At 45.3% G+C, this 21,025-nt stretch overlaps 1 protein-coding gene across 1 annotated transcript in view; it reads left to right on the plus strand.

Moving 5' to 3' along the window:
- Positions 1 to 18,547: 18,547 nt before the first annotated feature.
- Positions 18,548 to 21,025, plus strand: part of LOC117508732 (transient receptor potential cation channel subfamily V member 1-like) — a 53,360-nt gene continuing 50,882 nt past the window's right edge. Inside the window, 1 exon segment of the mRNA XM_034168552.1 lies at positions 18,548 to 18,782. Within this exon segment, the coding sequence (XP_034024443.1) occupies positions 18,664 to 18,782 (119 nt within the window). The 5' untranslated portion in view covers positions 18,548 to 18,663.

Genomic DNA, 21,025 nt, shown 5'->3' on the forward strand with positions numbered 1-21,025 from the left:
CCCTTTCTACCTGTGCACACCTACCAAACAGGCTCAGCAAGAGCTTACTGAGCAAATAACACGCACACACACTGGAAATCTACAGTTTTAAATGCTGGGCTGACATCTGCTGTTTGTTGCAGCTTCTGCTTGTTGCTTTGAGCAAAAATCTCACTTTTTTTTTTTTGTTTTGCAGTTGCACATACAGTTTTTACCATAAAAAATCCCAACAATAATCTCTGTAACAGTATAGCTCATTTAAAATGATAAATCTAAATGATTAATCTAAAACTAGAGCACCGCGCTCACAAAGCTCAAACCTCCGCCAACACTAGTTTCCAATTCCACTAATTTTTACCTTGGAAAGATTTTTCAAGGTCAAAGTCCTGTTAGAAGTGGCTTTTCATAAGCTAAAATAATATGAGCAAAGCACCGCAAAGCTTGCACATGGTACAGGGAGTCCCAAACAGGAAGTGCCAAATTTTGAGTCCACAGTGAAACAGGAAATGTGAAATGTCAAACACTTCCTGGATCGACACTTGCTGGATTGACAGACGAGATCCCATGGAATCCCACAGGAACTCAGTGGCAAATACACTTTGAAACAGGAAGTGCCAAATTTTGAGTCCACAGTGAAACAGGAAATGTCAAATGTTGAACACTTCCTTGCATGGGTGGAGCTAGAGTGGAGGCTAGGGTTGCACTGGACTCCCCTGAAACCTGACTGCACACAGATGATTGAGATGTTACGACACCACATGTCTGGTTGAAAAGAGCTGCATTTTGAAATCCATGTGTTATGGTTAGAGGTCCGTACGGAACCGGACCATTTCAGGCAATGGACCCAAATGCAGGGAGCTAGACACGGGAAGGAGTACAAAGGAAAGTATATTTATTTATAAACAATAAATAAAAGTTGCTGTGCTGGAGTGCCTGCAATATGGAGAGATGGCCCGCCTCTTGGCAGTGAAACTAGGGAGCTGCAGTATCCCAAGTCAGTCTTGAACAAGAATGATTACTAAGGTTCAAGGACCAGGACCAGGTAGAATGCTCGCCTCCAAAACCAGGAACTGAAGTTTAGCTGCGGGAAGCTCTGGTGTCTTACGTAAGCACACAGCAGGAAGATGCGGTCAAGGTCACAGAGAGGCAATCAGGCTTGGTCCTCCTGGTAATGGTCTGGATCATAGATCGTGGCTCTGGAAGAACCTGGAAGGTCTGCAAGAGTCTGGCAATGCTCACAAGTATCTGGCAACTACTGAACAAGAAGTCAGGGTTTAAATAGTCTGTCAATAATCAATCACTCATCTGATCCAGGTGCGAAAAATAACTAAGGGCGCCATCTGGTGGAGAAACTAACACATGACACTGGTTAAAAGACAGAGTTAAACCAGGATCCGCGGGAAATCCTGACATAGAGTCACATTGACTGATAGGTTCCTCCTGTCCAGTAGTTGGTGCTGTGTACTACAAAAAATTCAAATCCACATTAGTAGAAGAAAAAAAATATTTGCCACAATATGTCGTTTGAACCATGGATTAATAATAACGCCAAAGTTATATTGTTGAGTAAACGACCTTATTTTATGCCAGAAATGAGGTCTAGGTTGTTAAAAGTGGCATTTTTCCTTTAATTCGGGTTTTCCTATATATGATTGTCTCCAGTGATTTTTAAATGAGCAGGCAGCTGTTGATTAAAATAACCTCTTAATTTTGCTCTCTGAGTGATACCAGGATGATACATTTCACTTATACATGCACAAGTCGCGGAGTATTTCTCAACTGTACTCAAAAGTATTGGAATGCTTGGCATTTCACACATTTTAATTTGTTTATATATATATATATATACACGAGGTCTATTAGAAAAGTATCCAACATTATTTTTTTAAAAACCATATGGATTTGAATCACGTGTGATTGCGTCAGACAAGCTTGAACCCTCATGCGCATGCGTGAGTTTTTTCACGCCTGTCGGTTGCGTCATTCGCCTGTGAGCAGGCTTTGAGTGAGGTGTGGTCCACCCTCTCGTCGGATTTTTATTGCGAATAAATGTCTGAACGATTTGGAGCTTTGCTGCATCAATTTTTTTCCAGAAACTGTGAGAGACCTCCAGGTGGACACCGTTCGAAAAATTAATATGGCTTTCAGGGACGATTTTATGGGGATTAAACAGATGACGGAGTGTTACTGCCGCTTTAAGGACTGCCCACAACTCCTGAGAGTGCGGTGCGCTCCCAGCCCCCATCGACAGGCTCACACCCCAGTGGAACAACCAGATCATTTCCAACGTGAAAGCTTTGTTGATCTGGGTCCTCGTCTGACTCTCACAAAAAGGCAGAAGATGTGGAAAAATGGAAAAAGAAGCAGAGGGACGCGCCACGGAGCCGTTCATTACGCGGCACAAAACCACCTCGGTATTGGTCTCACAGGACGGCTTTCAGGTGGATTTCAGATGGATTCCGGTTGCTTTCCAGTCGTGTGAATATCCGATTGTGATTGTGCATGAGCTGGACATGCCCAAACGTCCTGGAAGGCTTCATCACGGTGTTTCTTTGCGCCATGCAGCTCCGCCGCGACGCGCGGAGGAGCCGCTTCTCTTTCCATGACAAAAACTCCTGTAACAGTGAAATGTGCCATTCATTTTTAAACTGGACGCTGTCTTGATCCGGTATGTCATCTGACTAGCACAGGAATTGTGAAAAGACGTGGACATCAGCACTTTTTCGGCACATTAAGACAGACGTGCGGAGGAGTTCCGCGCGTCGCGGCAGAGCTGCATGGCGCAAAGAAACGCCGTGATGAAGCCTTCCAGGCCATGTTTGGGCATGTACAGCTCATGCACAATCACAATCGAATATTCACACGACTGGAAAGCAACCAGAATCCATTCAAATCCATATGTTTTTTTTAAAAAAATAATAAGGTCAGATACTTTTCTAACAGACCTCGTATATATACACAGTGAGGAAAATAAGTATTGCGATTTTGCAAGTTCTCCCACTTAGAAATCATGGAGGGGTCTGAAATGTTCATCTTAGGTGCATGTCCACTGTGAGAGACAATCTAAAAAAAAAAAAAAAAAAAAAAAAAAAAAATCTGGAAATCACAATGTATGATTTTTTTAATAATTTATTTGTATGTTACTGCTGCAAATAAGTATTTGACCCCTATCAACCAGCAAGAATTGTAGCTCTCACAGACCTGTTAATTTTTCTTTAAGAAGCCCTGTTATTCTGCACTCTTTACCTGTATTAAGTGCACCTGTTTGAACTTGTTACCTGTATAAAAGACACACACAATCAATCACACTCCAACCTGTCCACCATAGCCAAGACCAAAGAGCTGTCTAAGGACACCAGGGACAAAACTGTAGACCTGCACAAGGCTGGGATGGACTACAGGACAACAGGCAAGCAGCTTGGTAGAAGACAACTGTTATGATTATTTATTAGAAAGTGGAAGAAACACAAGATGACAGTCAATCTCCCTCGGCCTGGGATTCCATGCAAGATCTCACTTTGTGGGGTAAGGATGATTCTGATAAAGCTCAGAACTACACAGAAGGACCTGGTCAATGACCTGAAGAGAGCTGGGACCACAGTCACAAAGATTACATTAGTAACACATGATGCTGTCATGGTTTAAAATCCTGCAGGGCAGCAAGGTCCCCCTGCTCAAGCCAGCACATGTCCAGGCCCGTTTGAAGTTCACCAGTGACCATCTGGATGATCCAGAGGAGGCATGGGAGAAGTTCATGTGGTCAGATGAGACCAGAATAGAGCTTTTTGGAATCAACTCCACTTACCATGTTTAGAGGATGAGAACAACCCCAAGAAAACCATCCCAACCGTGAAGCATGGGAGTGGAAACATCATACACTGGGGGTGCTCTTCTGCAAAGGGGACAGGACGACTGCACTGTATTGAAGGGAGGATGGATGGGGTCATGTATTGCGAGATTTTGGCAAACAACCTCCTTCCCTCAGTAAGAGCATTGAAGATGGGTCATGGCTGGGTCTTCCAGCATGACAATGACCCCAAACACACAGCCAGGGCAACTAAGGAGGGGCTCCGTAAGAAGCATTTCAAGGTCCTGGAGTGGCCTGGCCAGTCTCCAGACCTGAATTCAATAGAAAATCTTTGGAGGGAGCTGAAACTCCAAACCTGAAAGATTTGGAGAAGATCTGTATGGAAGAGTGGACCAAAATCCCTGCTGCAGTGTGCAAACCTGGTGAAAAACTACAGCAAACGTTTGACCTCTGTAATTGCAAACAAAGGCTACTGTACCAAATATTAACATTGATTTTCACAGGTGTTCAAATACTTATTTGCAGCAGTAACATACAAATAAATTAATTAAAAATCATACATTGTGATTTCCGGATTTTTTTTTTTTAGATTATGTCTCTCACAGTGGACATGCACCTAAGATGAAAATTTCAGACCCCTCCATGATTTCTAAGTGGGAGAACTTGCAAATACTTATTTTTTTCGTATGTAGTATACTTCAAATACTTATTTTCCTCACTGTATATATATATATATATATATATATATATATATATATATATATATATATATATATATATATATATATATACACACAAGGTCTGTGAGAAAAGAATCCGACTTTTTTATTTATGCAAAAAAAAATATGGATTTGATTCATATGTTTTTACGTCAGCCAAGCTTGAACCTTCGTGCGCATGCGTGAGTTTTTTCACGCCTGTCGGTTGCGTCATTTGCCTGTGGGCAGGCTTTGAGTGAGCACTGCTCCACCCCTCTCGTCGTTGTTTCATTGCGAGGAAATGGCGGAATGATTTGGGCTTTTTTCCATCAGAATTTTTTCAGAAACTGTTAGAGACAGGCAGCTGGAAACCATTCGAAAAATTTATCTGGCTTTCGGTGAAAATTTTACGGGTTTCACAGAGAATAAGGAGTGTTACTACAGCTTTAAGGACTGCCCACAATGGTGCGCGGCGAGCCGCACTCCGAGCCGCCATCGAGAGGCAGAAACCGCCACATCATTTCTAAACGGATCACTGTGTGGAGCCGGGACCATCGTGTGCAATTTCTCTGGTTATCACAAGAGCTGGACATCAGCCATTTTCCGGCAGATTTCACTTTTAACAAGACATTTTGTCATGGAAAGCTGCGCGGAGGCTTCGCGCGTCACGACGGAGCCGCTGACGGAGCGAGACAAAGAACACCTTCGTTTCGGAGTGCCAGGGGACAAGTTGGGACATGCCTATCTCGGCTTTCAGTGCTTACCAGTCGAGTGAGTATAAGAGAAATTGTGGAGAGCTGGGTTTGTCCCTACTTGTCCTTTAACACTCCGAAACGGAGGTGTTCTTTATCTCGCTCCATCAGTGGCTCCGTCGTGACGCGCGAAGCCTCCTCGCTTCTTTCCATGACAAAATCTCTTGTTAAAAGTGAAATCTGCCGGAAAATGGCTGATGTCCAGCTCTTGTGATAACCAGAGAAATTGCACACGACGGTCCCAGCTCCACACAGTGATCCGTTTAGAAATGATGTGGTAGTTTCCGCCTCTTGATGGTGGCTCTGAGCGCGGTGCGCCGTGCGCCATTGTGGGCAGTCCTTAAAGCTATAGTAACACTCCTTATTCTCTGTGAAGCCCGTAAAATTTTCACCAAAAGCCAGATAAATTTTTCGAATGGTTTCCAGCTGCATGTCTCTAACATTTTCTGAAAAAATTCTGATGGAAAAAAAGCTCAAATCATTCCGCTATTTCCTCGCAATGAAACAACGACGAGAGGGGTGGACCAGTGCTCACTCAAAGCCTGCCCACAGGCAAATGACGCAACCGACAGGCGTGAAAAAACTCATGCATGCGCACGAAGGTTCAAGCTTGGCTGACGTAAAAACATATGAATCAAATCCATATATTTTTTGCATAAAATAAAAAGGTCGGATTCTTTTCTCACAGACCTTGTTGTGAAAGTGTAGGAACACGGACCCACAACAGGAGGCGCAAATGAACGGACAATGGAGGAATTAAATAACACTGTTTTTACTGTTGTGAAAACAGGCACAACAACACAGCCGATTACAATATTGCGACTAAGTCCAATAACAACGGTGTCGTGTGGGCAGGCTCGACGATAGGAGACGTCTGTCCAAGTCGAACCGGAACCACCCCGATTTCCTCTGCCACCGAACCCCGGGAATACTGGAGCCGCCAAGTCCCGAATCCCCAGGTGGCCACTGCCTCCGCTCGTCGGATCCGGTACTGCTGGCAAGGAACCAAAAACAGTCAGGTGTGGATGCGGCTACACCAGCAACACGGAGGGTGGAGAGTCCACCTCCACCTCTCGTTAACAATGATACAGGAGTGTAGGAAGGTGAGTACTTATCTGAATGTGTTCAGTAGTCAGCTGTCCTACAAATGCTCAACAAGAATTACAACAATGGTTAGTTTGTATGTATGGGCAGAGATTGTTACCTCTTTGGTTAGGCGATATCTCGGCAAATGAGGTGGAGATGCCGTCCTGCTGATATACCTCCGTATTGATTGGGATCAGCTGTCCTCCGGTGATGGGTGACAGCTGTCATCCTGGATGCTCCCTGTTAAGGCGGCAGCAGCCCATCTGGTGCCTGGAGCCCGCACTCCAGGCAGGGCGCCCTCTAGTGGTGGTGGGCCAGCAGTACCTCCTCTTCAGCGGCCCACACAACAGGACCCCCCCCTCAACGGGCGCCTCCTGGCGCACGACCGGGTTTGTCAGGGTGGCGACGGTAGAAGTCGGCCAGGAGGGCCGGGTCCAGGATGAAGCCCTTCTTCACCCAGGAGCGTTCTTCGGGGCCGTACCCCTCCCAGTCCACCAGATACTGAAAACCCCGGCCCATTCGTCGGACGTTGAGGAGCCGGCGCAACGGTCCAAGCGGCCCTCGCGCTGATCGGGCAGGAGGTGGTGGCGCCGGACCAGAGGCAGAGGGGTGAGGTGTGATGGGGTATTAATCCTTGACACATGGAATACCGGTGTGAATCTGCAGTGAGGCCGGAAGCCGGAGCTTCACTGCGGCGGGATTGATGACCTTGAGTATTTTGTAGGGGCCGAGTATCGTTCTTGCAGTTTCGGGGAGTCCACTTGAAGGGGAATGTCTTTGGTGGACAACCAGACCTCCTGCCCTGGACGATACGTGGGAGCCGGGGCCCGCGCGGTCTGCATGGTTCTAGCCCCTCGTCCGGGCCGTCAACAAAGAGAACGGGCGGCACGCCACACCCCGACGGCACTTCCGTAGGTGGGCCTGGACGAGGGCACACAGACCTCCCCCTCAACCACCGGGAAACACGGGGGTTGATACCCCAACACACCTCAAAGGGGGAGAGGCCGGTGGCGACGACACTTGGACTGTTGTGCGGTACTCGATCCAGGCCAGGTGGGTACTCCAGGCCGTCGGTGTGCGCGGCTGTCACACAGCGCAGGTTTGCTCCATCTCCTGGTTTGCCCGTTCTGCTTGTCCGTTGGTCTGGGGGTGGTACCCGGACGAGAGACTGACGTGGCCCCCAGTTCCCGGCAAAAGCTCCTCCAAACATGCGAGGAGAACTGGGGACCGCGATCGGAGATGATGTCTGATGGTATCCCATGCAGACGGACGACGTGGTGGACTAGGAGGTCCGCTGTCTCCTGGGCCGTTGGGAGCTTCTGGAGGGCCACGAAGTGGGCCGCCTTGGAGAATCGGTCCACTATCGTGAGGACGACAGTGTTTCCCTGGGACGGCGGGAGACCCGTGACAAAATCCAGGCCGATGTGGGACCAGGGGCGATGAGGCACGGGCAGCGGCTGTAGCAATCCCGGTGTCTTACGGTGATCCGCCTTGCCCCTGGCACAGGTGGTACAGGCCTGGATGTAACCCCGGACGTCGGCCTCCAGGGACACCCACCAGAAGCGCTGCCGGACGACTGCCACGGTTCTTCGCACCCCAGGGTGACAGGAGAGCTTAGAACCGTGACAGAAGTCCAGAACTGCAGCCCTGGCTTCTGGTGGGACGTAGAGTTTGTTCTTCGGTCCGGTTCCGGGGTCCGGGTCTCGTGTCAGGGCCTCCCGGACGGTTTTCTCCACATCCCAGGTGAGGGCGGCCACGATAGCGGACTCCGGGATGATGGGTTCCGGGGGATCCGACGGCTCCGTTTTGACCTCATCTTCGTGTACCCGGGACAAGGCATCCGATCTTTGGTTTTTGGTCCCGGGACGGTAGGTGATCCGGAAGTCAAAACGGCCGAAGAACAGTGACCAGCGGGCTTGCCTGGGGTTCAGTTGCTTGGTGGTCCTGATATACTCCAGGTTCCGGTGGTCAGTGAAAACCGTGAATGGCACGGACGTTCCCTCCAACAGATGTCTCCACTCCTCAAGAGCCTCTTTCACCGCAATGAGCTCTCGATTGCCGACGTCATAGTTCCGTTCGGCTGGGGTCAACCTGCGGGAAAAATAGGCACACGGGTGAAGGACCTTATCGGTCTTGCCGCTCTGGGACAGCACGGCTCCTATCCCTGAGTCCGAGGCGTCCACTTCAACCACTAACTGGCGACTAGGATCGGGCTGCACCAGAACGGGTGCAGACGAGAAGCGCCGTTTCAACTCCTTAAACGCGGCATCGCACCGATCCGACCAGGTGAAGGGAACTTTGGTGAGGTCAGGGCTGTCAGGGGGCTAACTACCTGACTGTAGCCCTTAATGAACCTCCTGTAGAAATTAGCAAAGCCTAGGAACTGTTGCAACTTCCTACGGCTTGTTGGTTGGGGCCAGTCTCTCACCGCCGCAACCTTGGCCGGATCAGGAGCGACGGAGTTGGAGGAGATGATGAACCCCAGGAAGGACAAAGAAGTGTGGTGGAACTCACACTTCTCGCCCTTCACAAACAGCCGGTTCTCTAACAACCGCTGCAGGACCTGACGTACATGCCGGACATGAGTCTCAGGATCCGGAGAAAAGATGAGTATATCGTCTAGATATACGAAGACGAACCGGTGCAGGAAGTCCCGCAATACGTCGTTAACCAAGGCTTGGAACGTCGCGGGGGCATTTGTGAGGCCGAACGGCATGACCAGGTACTCAAAGTGACCTAAGGGGGTGTTGAATGCCGTCTTCCACTCGTCTCCCTTCCGGATCCGAACCAGATGATACGCGTTTCTAAGATCAAGCTTGGTAAAAATCTTGGCTCCATGCAGGGGCGTGAACACCGAATCCAACAGGGGTAACGGGTATCGGTTGCGAACCGTGATTTCGTTCAGCCCCCTATAATCGATGCATGGACGAAGTCCGCCATCTTTTTTACCCACGAAAAAGAAACCTGCGCCCATCGGGGAGGTGGAATTTCGGATCAACCCGGCAGCTAACGAGTCCCGGATGTAGGTCTCCATTGATTCGCGCTCAGGCCGTGAGAGGTTGTACAGTCTACTGGACGGGAACCCACTGCCTGGAACCAAATCGATGGCACAATCGTACGGACGGTGGGGGGGGAGTGTGAGCGCCAGATCCTTGCTGAACACGTCGACAAGGTCGTGGTACTCCACCGGCACCGTCCCCAGATTGGGCGGGACTCTGACCTCCTCCTTAGCTTGGGAGCCGGGAGGAACCGAGGAACCTAGACACACCCGATGGCAGGTCTCGCTCCACTGAACCACTACCCCGGAGGGCCAATCAATCCGGGGATTGTGCTTCAACATCCAGGGAAAGCCTAAAACCACACGGGAAGTGGCCTGAGTCACAAAAAACTCGATCACCTCCCGGTGGTTTCCTGACACCACCAACGTTACAGGTGGTGTCTTATGTGTGATCGGAGGGAGCAGGGAGCCATCTAGTGCTCGAACCTGCACAGGCGAGGTAAGTGCCACCAGAGGGAGCCCTATCTCCCTGGCCCATCTGCAGTCCAACAGATTCCCCTCAGAGCCCGTGTCCCCCGAGCGGTTACAACACCAACGCCCGCCCCTAGAGACTGGGCTAGGGGTGGGCCGAGACATTCACGTGGGACACACCCACATTGCTACACGACTCCCAGTCACGATCCTGTATGAGGATTTAACCCTGAAGGCCGAGATATCCTGTTGTGAAAGTGTAGGAACACGGACCCACAACAGGGGGCGCAAATGAACGGACAATGGAGGAATCAAATAACACTGTTTTTACTGTTGTGAAAACAGGCACAACAACACAGCCGATTACAATATTGCGACTAAGTCCAATAACAACGGTGTCGTGTGGGCAGGCTCGACGATAGGAGACGTCTGTCCAAGTCGAACCGGAACCACCCCGATTTCCTCTGCCACCGAACCCCGGGAATACTGGAGCCGCCAAGTCCCGAATCCCCAGGTGGCCACTGCCTCCGCTCGTCGGATCCGGTACTGCTGGCAAGGAACAAAAACAGTCAGGTGTGGATGCGGCTACACCCAGCAACACGGAGGGTGGAGAGTCCACCTCCACCTCTCGTTAACAATGATACAGGAGTGTAGGAAGGTGAGTACTTATCCGAATGTGTTCAGTAGTCAGCTGTCCTACAAATGCTCAACAAGAATTACAACAATGGTTAATTTGTATGTATGGGCAGAGATTGTTACCTCTTTGGTTAGGCGATATCTCGGCAAATGAGGTGGAGATGCCGTCCTGCTGATATACCTCCGTATTGATTGGGATCAGCTGTCTCCGGTGATGGGTGACAGCTGTCATCCTGGCTGCTCCTGTAAGGCGGCAGCGCCCTCTGGTGCCTGGAGCCCGCACTCCAGGCAGGGCGCCCTCTAGTGGTGGTGGGCCAGCAGTACCTCCTCTTCAGCGGCCCACACAACAGACCTCATATATATATATATATACCTGTCCTGGCGGTGGTTTCTGTGTTTGTAATGTGTGCACTGAGCCGTCATTCAGCTGTCAGTGTGCTGTGACCAGCTGACAGGCCCCTCCCCGTGCTGTGTGCACTCAGACCTGCCTGTCCAGTCCCCATGTGATCAGATCTGTACATACATATAAGTATTTTACGCAAGTGTGCTCCTCCCCGGATGCCAGATGTGTTGGGGGGAGCGTGTGTGTTGTGCAAGACACATGCACCACATGGGTGTTGCTTTTTGCAACATCACACTCGTGGGGTCACTTAGACAAATTTCACATCCATCTCGAAAGTGATCGTCTGCTGACTGTTTGCGTGCTCATAGTGTGAATGGCCACACATTTTCTAAGTGCCAATCGAGCGATAATTTGGCCATATTGTACAGCCCTACTGTCAACTAGCTGAAAACTTTGAATATTAATTTACATCTACATTTTAAAAAATGCTTCAAGTGGTGGGGGGTTAAGAGGCCTGTAATTAGGGGGGTCTGGGGGTTGGAGCTCCCCCCAGAAGCTGAAATGCAAAAAAATCAATCAATCAATCAATCAATTTTTTTTATATAGCGCCAAATCACAACAAACAGTTGCCCCAAGGCGCTTTATATTGTAAGGCAAGGCCATACAATAATGATGTAAAACCCCAACGGTCAAAACGACCCCCTGTGAGCAAGCACTTGGCTATAGTGGGAAGGAAAAACTCCCTTTTAACAGGAAGAAACCTCCAGCAGAACCAGGCTCAGGGAGGGGCAGTCTTCTGCTGGGACTGGTTGGGGCTGAGGGAGAGAACCAGGAAAAAGACATGCTGTGGAGGGGAGCAGAGATCGATCACTAATGATTAAATGCAGAGTGGTGCATACAGAGCAAAAAGAGAAAGAAACAGTGCATCATGGGAACCCCCCAGCAGTCTACATCTATAGCAGCATAACTAAGGGATGGTTCAGGGTCACCTGATCCAGCCCTAACTATAAGCTTTAGCAAAAGGAAAGTTTTAAGCCTAATCTTAAAAGTAGAGAGGGTGTCTGTCTCCCTGATCTGAATTGGGAGCTGGTTCCACAGGAGAGGAGCCTGAAAGCTGAAGGCTCTGCCTCCCATTCTACTCTTACAAACCCTAGGAACTACAAGTAAGCCTGCAGTCTGAGAGCGAAGCGCTCTATTGGGGTGATATGGTACTACGAGGTCCCTAAGATAAGATGGGACCTGATTATTCAAAACCTTATAAGTAAGAAGAAGAATTTTAAATTCTATTCTAGAATTAACAGGAAGCCAATGAAGAGAGGCCAATATGGGTGAGATATGCTCTCTCCTTCTAGTCCCCGTCAGTACTCTAGCTGCAGCATTTTGAATTAACTGAAGGCTTTTTAGGGAACTTTTAGGACAACCTGATAATAATGAATTACAATAGTCCAGCCTAGAGGAAATAAATGCATGAATTAGTTTTTCAGCATCACTCTGAGACAAGACCTTTCTGATTTTAGAGATATTGCGTAAATGCAAAAAAGCAGTCCTACATATTTGTTTAATATGCGCTTTGAATGACATATCCTGATCAAAAATGACTCCAAGATTTCTCACAGTATTACTAGAGGTCAGGGTAATGCCATCCAGAGTAAGGATCTGGTTAGACACCATGTTTCTAAGATTTGTGGGGCCAAGTACAATAACTTCAGTTTTATCTGAGTTTAAAAGCAGGAAATTAGAGGTCATCCATGTCTTTATGTCTGTAAGACAATCCTGCAGTTTAGCTAATTGGTGTGTGTCCTCTGGCTTCATGGATAGATAAAGCTGGGTATCATCTGCGTAACAATGAAAATTTAAGCAATACCGTCTAATAATACTGCCTAAGGGAAGCATATATAAAGTGAATAAAATTGGTCCTAGCACAGAACCTTGTGGAACTCCATAATTAACTTTAGTCTGTGAAGAAGATTCCCCATTTAAATGAACAAATTGTAATCTAGTAGACAAATATGATTCAAACCACCGCAGCGCAGTGCCTTTAATACCTATGGCATGCTCTAATCTCTGTAATAAAATTTTATGGTCAACAGTATCAAAAGCAGCACTGAGGTCTAACAGAACAAGCACAGAGATGAGTCCACTGTCCGAGGCCATAAGAAGATCATTTGTAACCTTCACTAATGCTGTTTCTGTACTATGATGAATTCTAAAACCTGACTGAAACTCTTCAAATAGACCATTCCTCTGCAGATGATCAGTTAGCTGTTTTACAACTACCCTTTCAAGAATTTTTGAGAGAAAAGGAAGGTTGGAGATTGGCCTATAATTAGCTAAGATAGCTGGGTCAAGTGATGGCTTTTTAAGTAATGGTTTAATTACTGCCACCTTAAAAGCCTGTGGTACATAGCCAACTAACAAAGATAGATTGATCATATTTAAGATCGAAGCATTAAATAATGGTAGAGCTTCCTTGAGCAGCCTGGTAGGAATGGGGTCTAATAAACATGTTGATGGTTTGGATGAAGTAACTAATGAAAATAACTCAGACAGAACAATCGGAGAGAAAGAGTCTAACCAAATACCGGCATCACTGAAAGCAGCCAAAGATAACGATACGTCTTTGGGATGGTTATGAGTAATTTTTTCTCTAATAGTTAAAATTTTGTTAGCAAAGAAAGTCATGAAGTCATTACTAGTTAAAGTTAATGGAATACTCAGCTCAATAGAGCTCTGACTCTTTGTCAGCCTGGCTACAGTGCTGAAAAGAAACCTGGGGTTGTTCTTATTTTCTTCAATTAGTGATGAGTAGAAAGATGTCCTAGCTTTACGGAGGGCTTTTTTATAGAGCAACAGACTCTTTTTCCAGGCTAAGTGAAGATCTTCTAAATTAGTGAGACGCCATTTCCTCTCCAACTTACGGGTTATCTGCTTTAAGCTACGAGTTTGAGAGTTATACCACGGAGTCAGACACTTCTGATTTAAAGCTCTCTTTTTCAGAGGAGCTACAGCATCCAAAGTTGTCTTCAATGAGGATGTAAAACTATTGACGAGATACTCTATCTCCCTTACAGAGTTTAGGTAGCTACTCTGCACTGTGTTGTTATATGGCATTAGAGAACATAAAGAAGGAATCATATCCTTAAGCCTAGTTACAGCGCTTTCTGAAAGACTTCTAGTGTAATGAAACTTATTCCCCACTGCTGGGTAGTCCATCAGAGTAAATGTAAATGTTATTAAGAAATGATCAGACAGAAGGGAGTTTTCAGGGAATACTGTTAAGTCTTCTATTTCCATACCATAAGTCAGAACAAGATCTAAGATATGATTAAAGTGGTGGGTGGACTCATTTACTTTTTGAGCAAAGCCAATAGAGTCTAATAATAGATTAAATGCAGTGTTGAGGCTGTCATTCTCAGCATCTGTGTGGATGTTAAAATCGCCCACTATAATTATCTTATCTGAGCTAAGCACTAAGTCAGACAAAAGGTCTGAAAATTCACAGAGAAACTCACAGTAACGACCAGGTGGACGATAGATAATAACAAATAAAACTGGTTTTTGGGACTTCCAATTTGGATGGACAAGACTAAGAGACAAGCTTTCAAATGAATTAAAGCTCTGTCTGGGTTTTTGATTAATTAATAAGCTGGAATGGAAGATTGCTGCTAATCCACCGCCCCGGCCCGTGCTACGAGCATTCTGACAGTTAGTGTGACTCGGGGGTGTTGACTCATTTAAACTAACATATTCATCCTGCTGTAACCAGGTTTCTGTTAGGCAGAATAAATCAATATGTTGATCAATTATTATATCATTTACCAACAGGGACTTAGAAGAGAGAGACCTAATGTTTAATAGACCACATTTAACTGTTTTAGTCTGTGGTGCAGTTGAAGGTGCTATATTATTTTTTCTTTTTGAATTTTTATGCTTAAATAGATTTTTGCTGGTTATTGGTAGTCTGGGAGCAGGCACCGTCTCTACGGGGATGGGGTAATGAGGGGATGGCAGGGGGAGAGAAGCTGCAGAGAGGTGTGTAAGACTACAACTCTGCTTCCTGGTCCCAACCCTGGATAGTCACGGTTTGGAGGATTTAAGAAAATTGGCCAGATTTCTAGAAATGAGAGCTGCTCCATCCAAAGTGGGATGGATGCCGTCTCTCCTAACAAGACCAGGTTTTCCCCAGAAGCTTTGCCAATTATCTATGAAGCCCACCTCATTTTTTGGACACCACTCAGACAGCCAGCAATTCAAGGAGAACATGCGGCTAAACATGTCACTCCCGGTCTGATTGGGGAGGGGCCCAGAGAAAACTACGGAGTCCGACATTGTTTTTGCAAAAAAAAGAAAAATGCTTAAAGATTTCAGCCAGTGATGTGAACATTGTCTCATGTGGGCCTTTTCTTCAAGTCGATTTAGTTTTATCTTTGTTTTTTATTTGTCTTTGATGTATTTTTAATAGAATGCAGTGGGCCCCAGACCTGAGGTCTAAAGTTGCATTCTAGGCTCTATAAGTTATCCTAACCAGAGCTGGCATTGTATCATAGGGCTCTCTTCAAGATGGTGATCGTTCCCTTAATTGCAGACAACTGCACCTCATGTGCGCTTGGTTGACCGGGGATTGCGTCAAGGTATTTCTTCAGGTTCTTCTTCATCAGGCCTGTTGCCCCCACCAGAACTGGGATGATATCAATGTTTTTCAATGACCATGTTGTTCGTAGGTAATTTTTCAGGTCTTTGTATTTCGTGATCTTTCCCCTTTCAGCTCGATTCAGGCTGTAGTCATTGGGGACTGTCACATCAATGATTTTGGCTGTTTTCTCTTGCTTGTTCCAGATGACAATATCAGGTTTGATTGCAAATCCTTCGATATGTCTTCTTGCTGGGATCTCTTTGTCATAGAAGACAGTTACTTTTCCGTTGGATGAGACTGGTGCTGGCTCGTGCTCCCAGACATTTTCTTTGACTTCCATCTCCAGTTCCTTGCATACTTTCCAGTGGAGATATTGACAGATCTTGTTGTGTAGGGATGTATAATGTCCGCTTGCCATGAGAATCTAGCATGCTGATGTTAGATGGTTTACACTCTCAACAGCAGTATGACAGAATCGGCATTTATCATTTTTTGAGATCCCTGCCAGTTTTTGAAGCCATTTGTTAGAAGTCCCTGATCTTGTGCTCCAATCAGAATTCTTTCTCCATCAAAACCAAGTTCTCCATTTTTCAGCCGCTGCATTGATCCAACTTTGTCAATGTATTTTTTTTTCGAGTTCTTCTTGGAATCATCCGGCTCTTTTGTGCTGTTTCCATTTTTCCACTCAATGTTTTCCTTCTCTTTTGCTGTTTTGTTCTCTGGTCTGTCTTGCAAGTTTTGTTGCAGGCGTCAGACTGTTGCTTTCTCTCTCTTGTAGAAGTTCTCCGCCAAAGTTTTTTTGCCAGTTTGGTGACTGAGGTCTGTTCAGATAAGGTCTTCTAGTGGTGTTGTGCTACCTTTTTCATGATTTCTTCTTCAGAGCTCTTTAAGTACTGTCCAATACTTATTATCGATGCTCTGTAGGCCTGGTTGATTTCAGTGAGACCCAGACCGCCTTCTCTGTGAGGGAGATATATTCTATCCATGCACTGATTTCTGTATGTGACTTTGTGGAGGGTGAGCATCTTCATGGTTTTTGTGTTAAACTTATTAAGCTCACGCTGTGGACCAGTCTATGATGCCAAACCCATAGGTCACTACTGGTATTGCAAACTGGTTTATGGCTGTGATCTTGTTCTTTGGTGTCAACTCTGTTTTGCACATCTTTTTTAAGCGGTTGTGTGTGTTTCTCCAGGTAACACTGGAGTTGCATCAGGAAGGGAGTAAGGGCGTAAAAATTGTGCGAAATACCTGTGTGGATCTGGCTGTATCCGCTGTGGCGACCCCAAACAAAAAAACTGGAGCAGCTGAATGGACAACAACAAGGTATTTTTGTGTTGTTTTCATTCTCACTTTATTGTGCTAGATTGTAGTATTTTGTTCAATTCCCAAATATTTGTATGTGGTGTCTACAGCCAGATCTTCAATGTAGCTCCCTTCATCCAACTGTATGTTTTCGTTTTTTGTCTTTTTACCTTTTTTGATTGTGCATTTTGAGCATTTATCCAGTCCAAATTCCATACCAATGTCTTTGGAGAACTTACAGACAGTTTCCACGAGCTGACTGAGTCCCTTTTTTGTGTTGGCATAGATTTTCAAATCATCCATGTGTTTTATGTGTGTGCGTCCGTATGTACAGGAGCAGATGGAGGGGGAGACCAAAAAGATTCAAATCCCCACTGAATGCTGTTTCTGAACCCTCCATTCAGCAACAAGTGACTCAGCTGGATACATTTAAACCAGAACATGATTCAGCAAGGTGGAGCAAAGGTGTTCATTTTTTTAGTCACAGCGTTTTCAAATGTTATTTTAATGCCTTTTCTCAAGCCATTGTTCTGTTTTATGTTCTGTTTGTTTTATTAGCCTGTATTGTTTATATTTGTGTAAATAAATAATTATTTTAAAAGAAGATTTTGCAAATGTTTTCTGTCACTTGTCATCATAACGTCATAGCATCAATTTCAAGATTGTACAAAATAAGTTTGAATTAATAAGAAACTGATTATAAAGTATCTTTTCTGTAGGGTGCATTTTGTGCATTGTGCACTATTGTGATTACTGTGACTGGTGTGTGTGTGTGTGTGTGTGTGTGTGTGTGTGTGTGTGTGTGTGTGTGTGTGTGTGTGTGTGTGTGTGTGTGTGTGTGTGTGTGTGTGTGTGTGTGACTTTATGCTGGCAGACTGAACTGAGCGTCAGCAGGAATGTAGTTGAAAAGTGTCAAAGAACAAAGCATGATGTCTGAGGCGTTTTCATTAAAACTCAAAGAACAACACATAGACACAAAGGACAACTCTTGTCTCTGAAAGACAAATACTAATGTCCATAAGACAAAATGATTGCAACAAGCTGGAGTAAGTTAAACCGTAGCACATTCAGAATCCATGAAACAGGTGGGAGTTAACGGGCACAGAAAGAAGAAGTTGAGACAACAAAGCAGGAAGTGGCGAGGTGAGCTGGGTGTCTCCAGGCTGTCTGTAATTACCAACACAAAGCATGACCTCAGACTGACAGACACAGCTGGTTTGCCCGAGAACCCAGCTTGTGTTCACGGTCTGTTCTATTATTATCTTCTTTAACTGTCACAGGTTATGTGATTTCCCCATCTGCCGACACGATGACTCAAAAACTGGAGGACATTTTGGTTCAGTTTAGTGAAGAGATGACTGATTTACATTTAAAAGCAGACATGGATCAGACGCCAAAACCTTTGGGCCCTATCTTCAACCCAGCTTATCAGTCTGCTCTGTGTAAGACCCCCATCACACTTACTACAAATGAGAACGAGCCAAGCTGAATCAGGCAGAATGTCAAAAAAGCCAGGATTCGTGCCACATCTGGAGGGGAATAAGAAGTGCCGAGGACAGCCGTCTGAACACTCAGACTGCACTTCCACCCGCCCGACTGATTCGTGCATGTGCCGTGCACATAAGCCTCCAAATGTAGTACAAATGTACGTGGAACACATTAGGATTGGAGGAAATATAATCCATTTCTGAAGATGTTCCTCTTCCGGTTGTTCCAGATCTCTTTCAGCTGTTATTACGCCACCCTGCTCAACAACACATTAGCACTCTGGACAGAGGGAGGAGCTGAAGCAAGACAAAACACACCTACCGTTACCACTTTGGTGCAGCACCTGACCTGCTATTCTACACCTGTACAGCCGGCGCTCATCACAGCTGACTCACTACGAGAGGAAACAAACCTTGTTCCGGATCCTCCGTTCAGGATCAAGAATCATCTATTCACAGCAAATATAATGGATTTAGACCAGTCGCCTGAGTTGGCAGAGAAAACCCAAGACCATGAAGAGGGTGACTGGCTTCTTGACAGGGAAGACACTTCTGTGCCGATGGATACCCGCGTTTCACTGTCGAGGTAACCAGTTCTACTGGGCAAGGAGTTTCTTAGTTACGCACATAGGCAGTTATTAAAAAATATCCAGTCTGTTTGCTGGATGTGCCAATACAAATAACTGAAAGTTACATACAAAAATTGGCACTCGATTTTAGAAAGACAAAAGTGTCAGGTTACAAAAGATTTCTAGTAAACAAACTAGCAGCAGTCAGTATGAAACTTCTGTTCTCAGGCTGGTACAAATACATTTCCCTCCAAACAAATTAGAATGACGAAACCAACTCATTTGGTTTCACTCCACAATGAATGCATTTGAGATCAGAATATGAAAATGAGACTGTTTTGAATGTCAGCTTTTATTTCCCAGTATTCCATCTAGATGTATTAATATACAACATAGCGCTTTTTTGATCAGACCACCTACTTTGTGGGTGAGCATAAATATTGGCGGTGTTTCGTATGACCTTCTTGTCCTTTTAGACTGTTTAAACATGAAACAGCTCTGAGTGTCTAATCTTGCTCTTGAGACTGAAGTACTGTAAATGCTAAAAAAAGATACGCTATCCTGAAGACCAGAGAGTGACTGGGGCATGTTTGATTAAGATAAGAGAGAATACTGAGAGACCTTATGTCAAAAAATTATTTATGGCCCTGTCAGCCAATCAGAATCGACTACGTCACTAAGCCCCGCCCCCTCATGACATCACAGCCAATCAGAATCAATTGCGTCACTATGTCCCGCCCCCTAAGCCCTCCCCTACTCCCGCCCCCTTATGACATCACAGCCAATCAGAATTGATTACGTCACTATGTCCTAACCATGCCCTTAGCCCCTCCCCTAGTCCCGCCTCCAAGCCCAGCCCCTGGCTCCTCCCCCAACCCTGCCCCAAGCTCCACCCCTAACCCCGCCCCTAGCACCTCCCCTAACCCCGCCCCAAGCTCCGCCTCCAAGCCCTACCTCCCCTCCCACCCGGGTCTAATATTTTAATGTCATTTTATTTCATGAATTAAAGAACAATTAAAAAAATACCTAGATCTTTTTTAATGTATTAAAGAATTAACTAATTCTGAAATAATTAAACATAAATCAGTGTCTAATATTTAATACCCCTTTAATTAAAGAAGGATTAAAAAAATACCTGTATCTTTTACACAATTATGGGAGGTTTTCTTCAATTTACTGATTAAACACGAATATTTTAATACCCCTTTAATATTTTTTTAATTCTTAAATTAAAGCACGTCCTTTTATGGTTTTTAATTCCTCAATTAAAGAAGGATTTAAAAAATACCCGTATCTTTTACACAATTATGGGAGGTTTTCTTCAATTTACTGATTAAACATGAATATTTTAATACCCCTTTAATATTTTTTTAATTCTTAAATTAAAGCACGTCCTTTTATGGTTTTTAATTCCTCAATTAAAGAAGGATTTAAAAAATACCCGTATCTTTTACACAATTATGGGAGGTTTTCTTCAATTTACTGATTAAACATGAATATTTTAATACCCCTTTAATATTTTTTTAATTCTTAAATTAAAGCACGTCCTTTTATGGTTTTTAATTCCTCAATTAAAGAAGGATTTAAAAAATACCCATATCTTTTACACAATTATGGGAGGTTTTCTTCAATTTACTGATTAAACACGAATATTTTAATACCCCTTTAATATTTTTTAATTCTTAAATTAATGCGTCTCCTTTTCTGTTTTTTAATTCTTAAATTAAAGAAGGGTTAAAAATAACCATCTCTCGGCTGTAACGGCTGTAAGTCTTTGCAGCAAGACGGTTAAATACCCACGCATAGAGCTCCTCACGGAAACATGACCCCACGGCTGTAATACCTGTTGCAGACGCTAGCTGTGTGCGTGTGTGTGTGTGTGACCTGCGCAGCGGGGGTGTCACGCCGGATGGTCTTTTATAACATAGTAGAGAAGCTTGAATCTTTGGTTTAAGCTTGAATGTTTTATTACACCCGGTTTCCTGATGACGGGGTCGTTCGCTGGACTTGTTTGAAGACGGAAAAACAAAGCTTATTCTTAGTCACGATAGTTTCTTTTAAGATATTACCCGGTCGATCAGGGACTGCGGGTCACCCGCTGATCGGAGATGCCGCCCGAGGTGATGAAGGCGGAAAAAACAAAGTTTCTTCTCCGTCACTCCTGGCAGGGTGGCTGGGTGTCAGGCCAGATGGTATTTTTAGAGCAAAAGGTGCCAGTAAGTGTTTTTCACAAAAACCTCGTTTGAAAAACAATTTACCC

This window comes from Thalassophryne amazonica, chromosome 4 (genome assembly GCF_902500255.1).
Source record: "Thalassophryne amazonica chromosome 4, fThaAma1.1, whole genome shotgun sequence".
Classification (NCBI taxonomy): Eukaryota; Metazoa; Chordata; class Actinopteri; order Batrachoidiformes; family Batrachoididae; genus Thalassophryne; species Thalassophryne amazonica.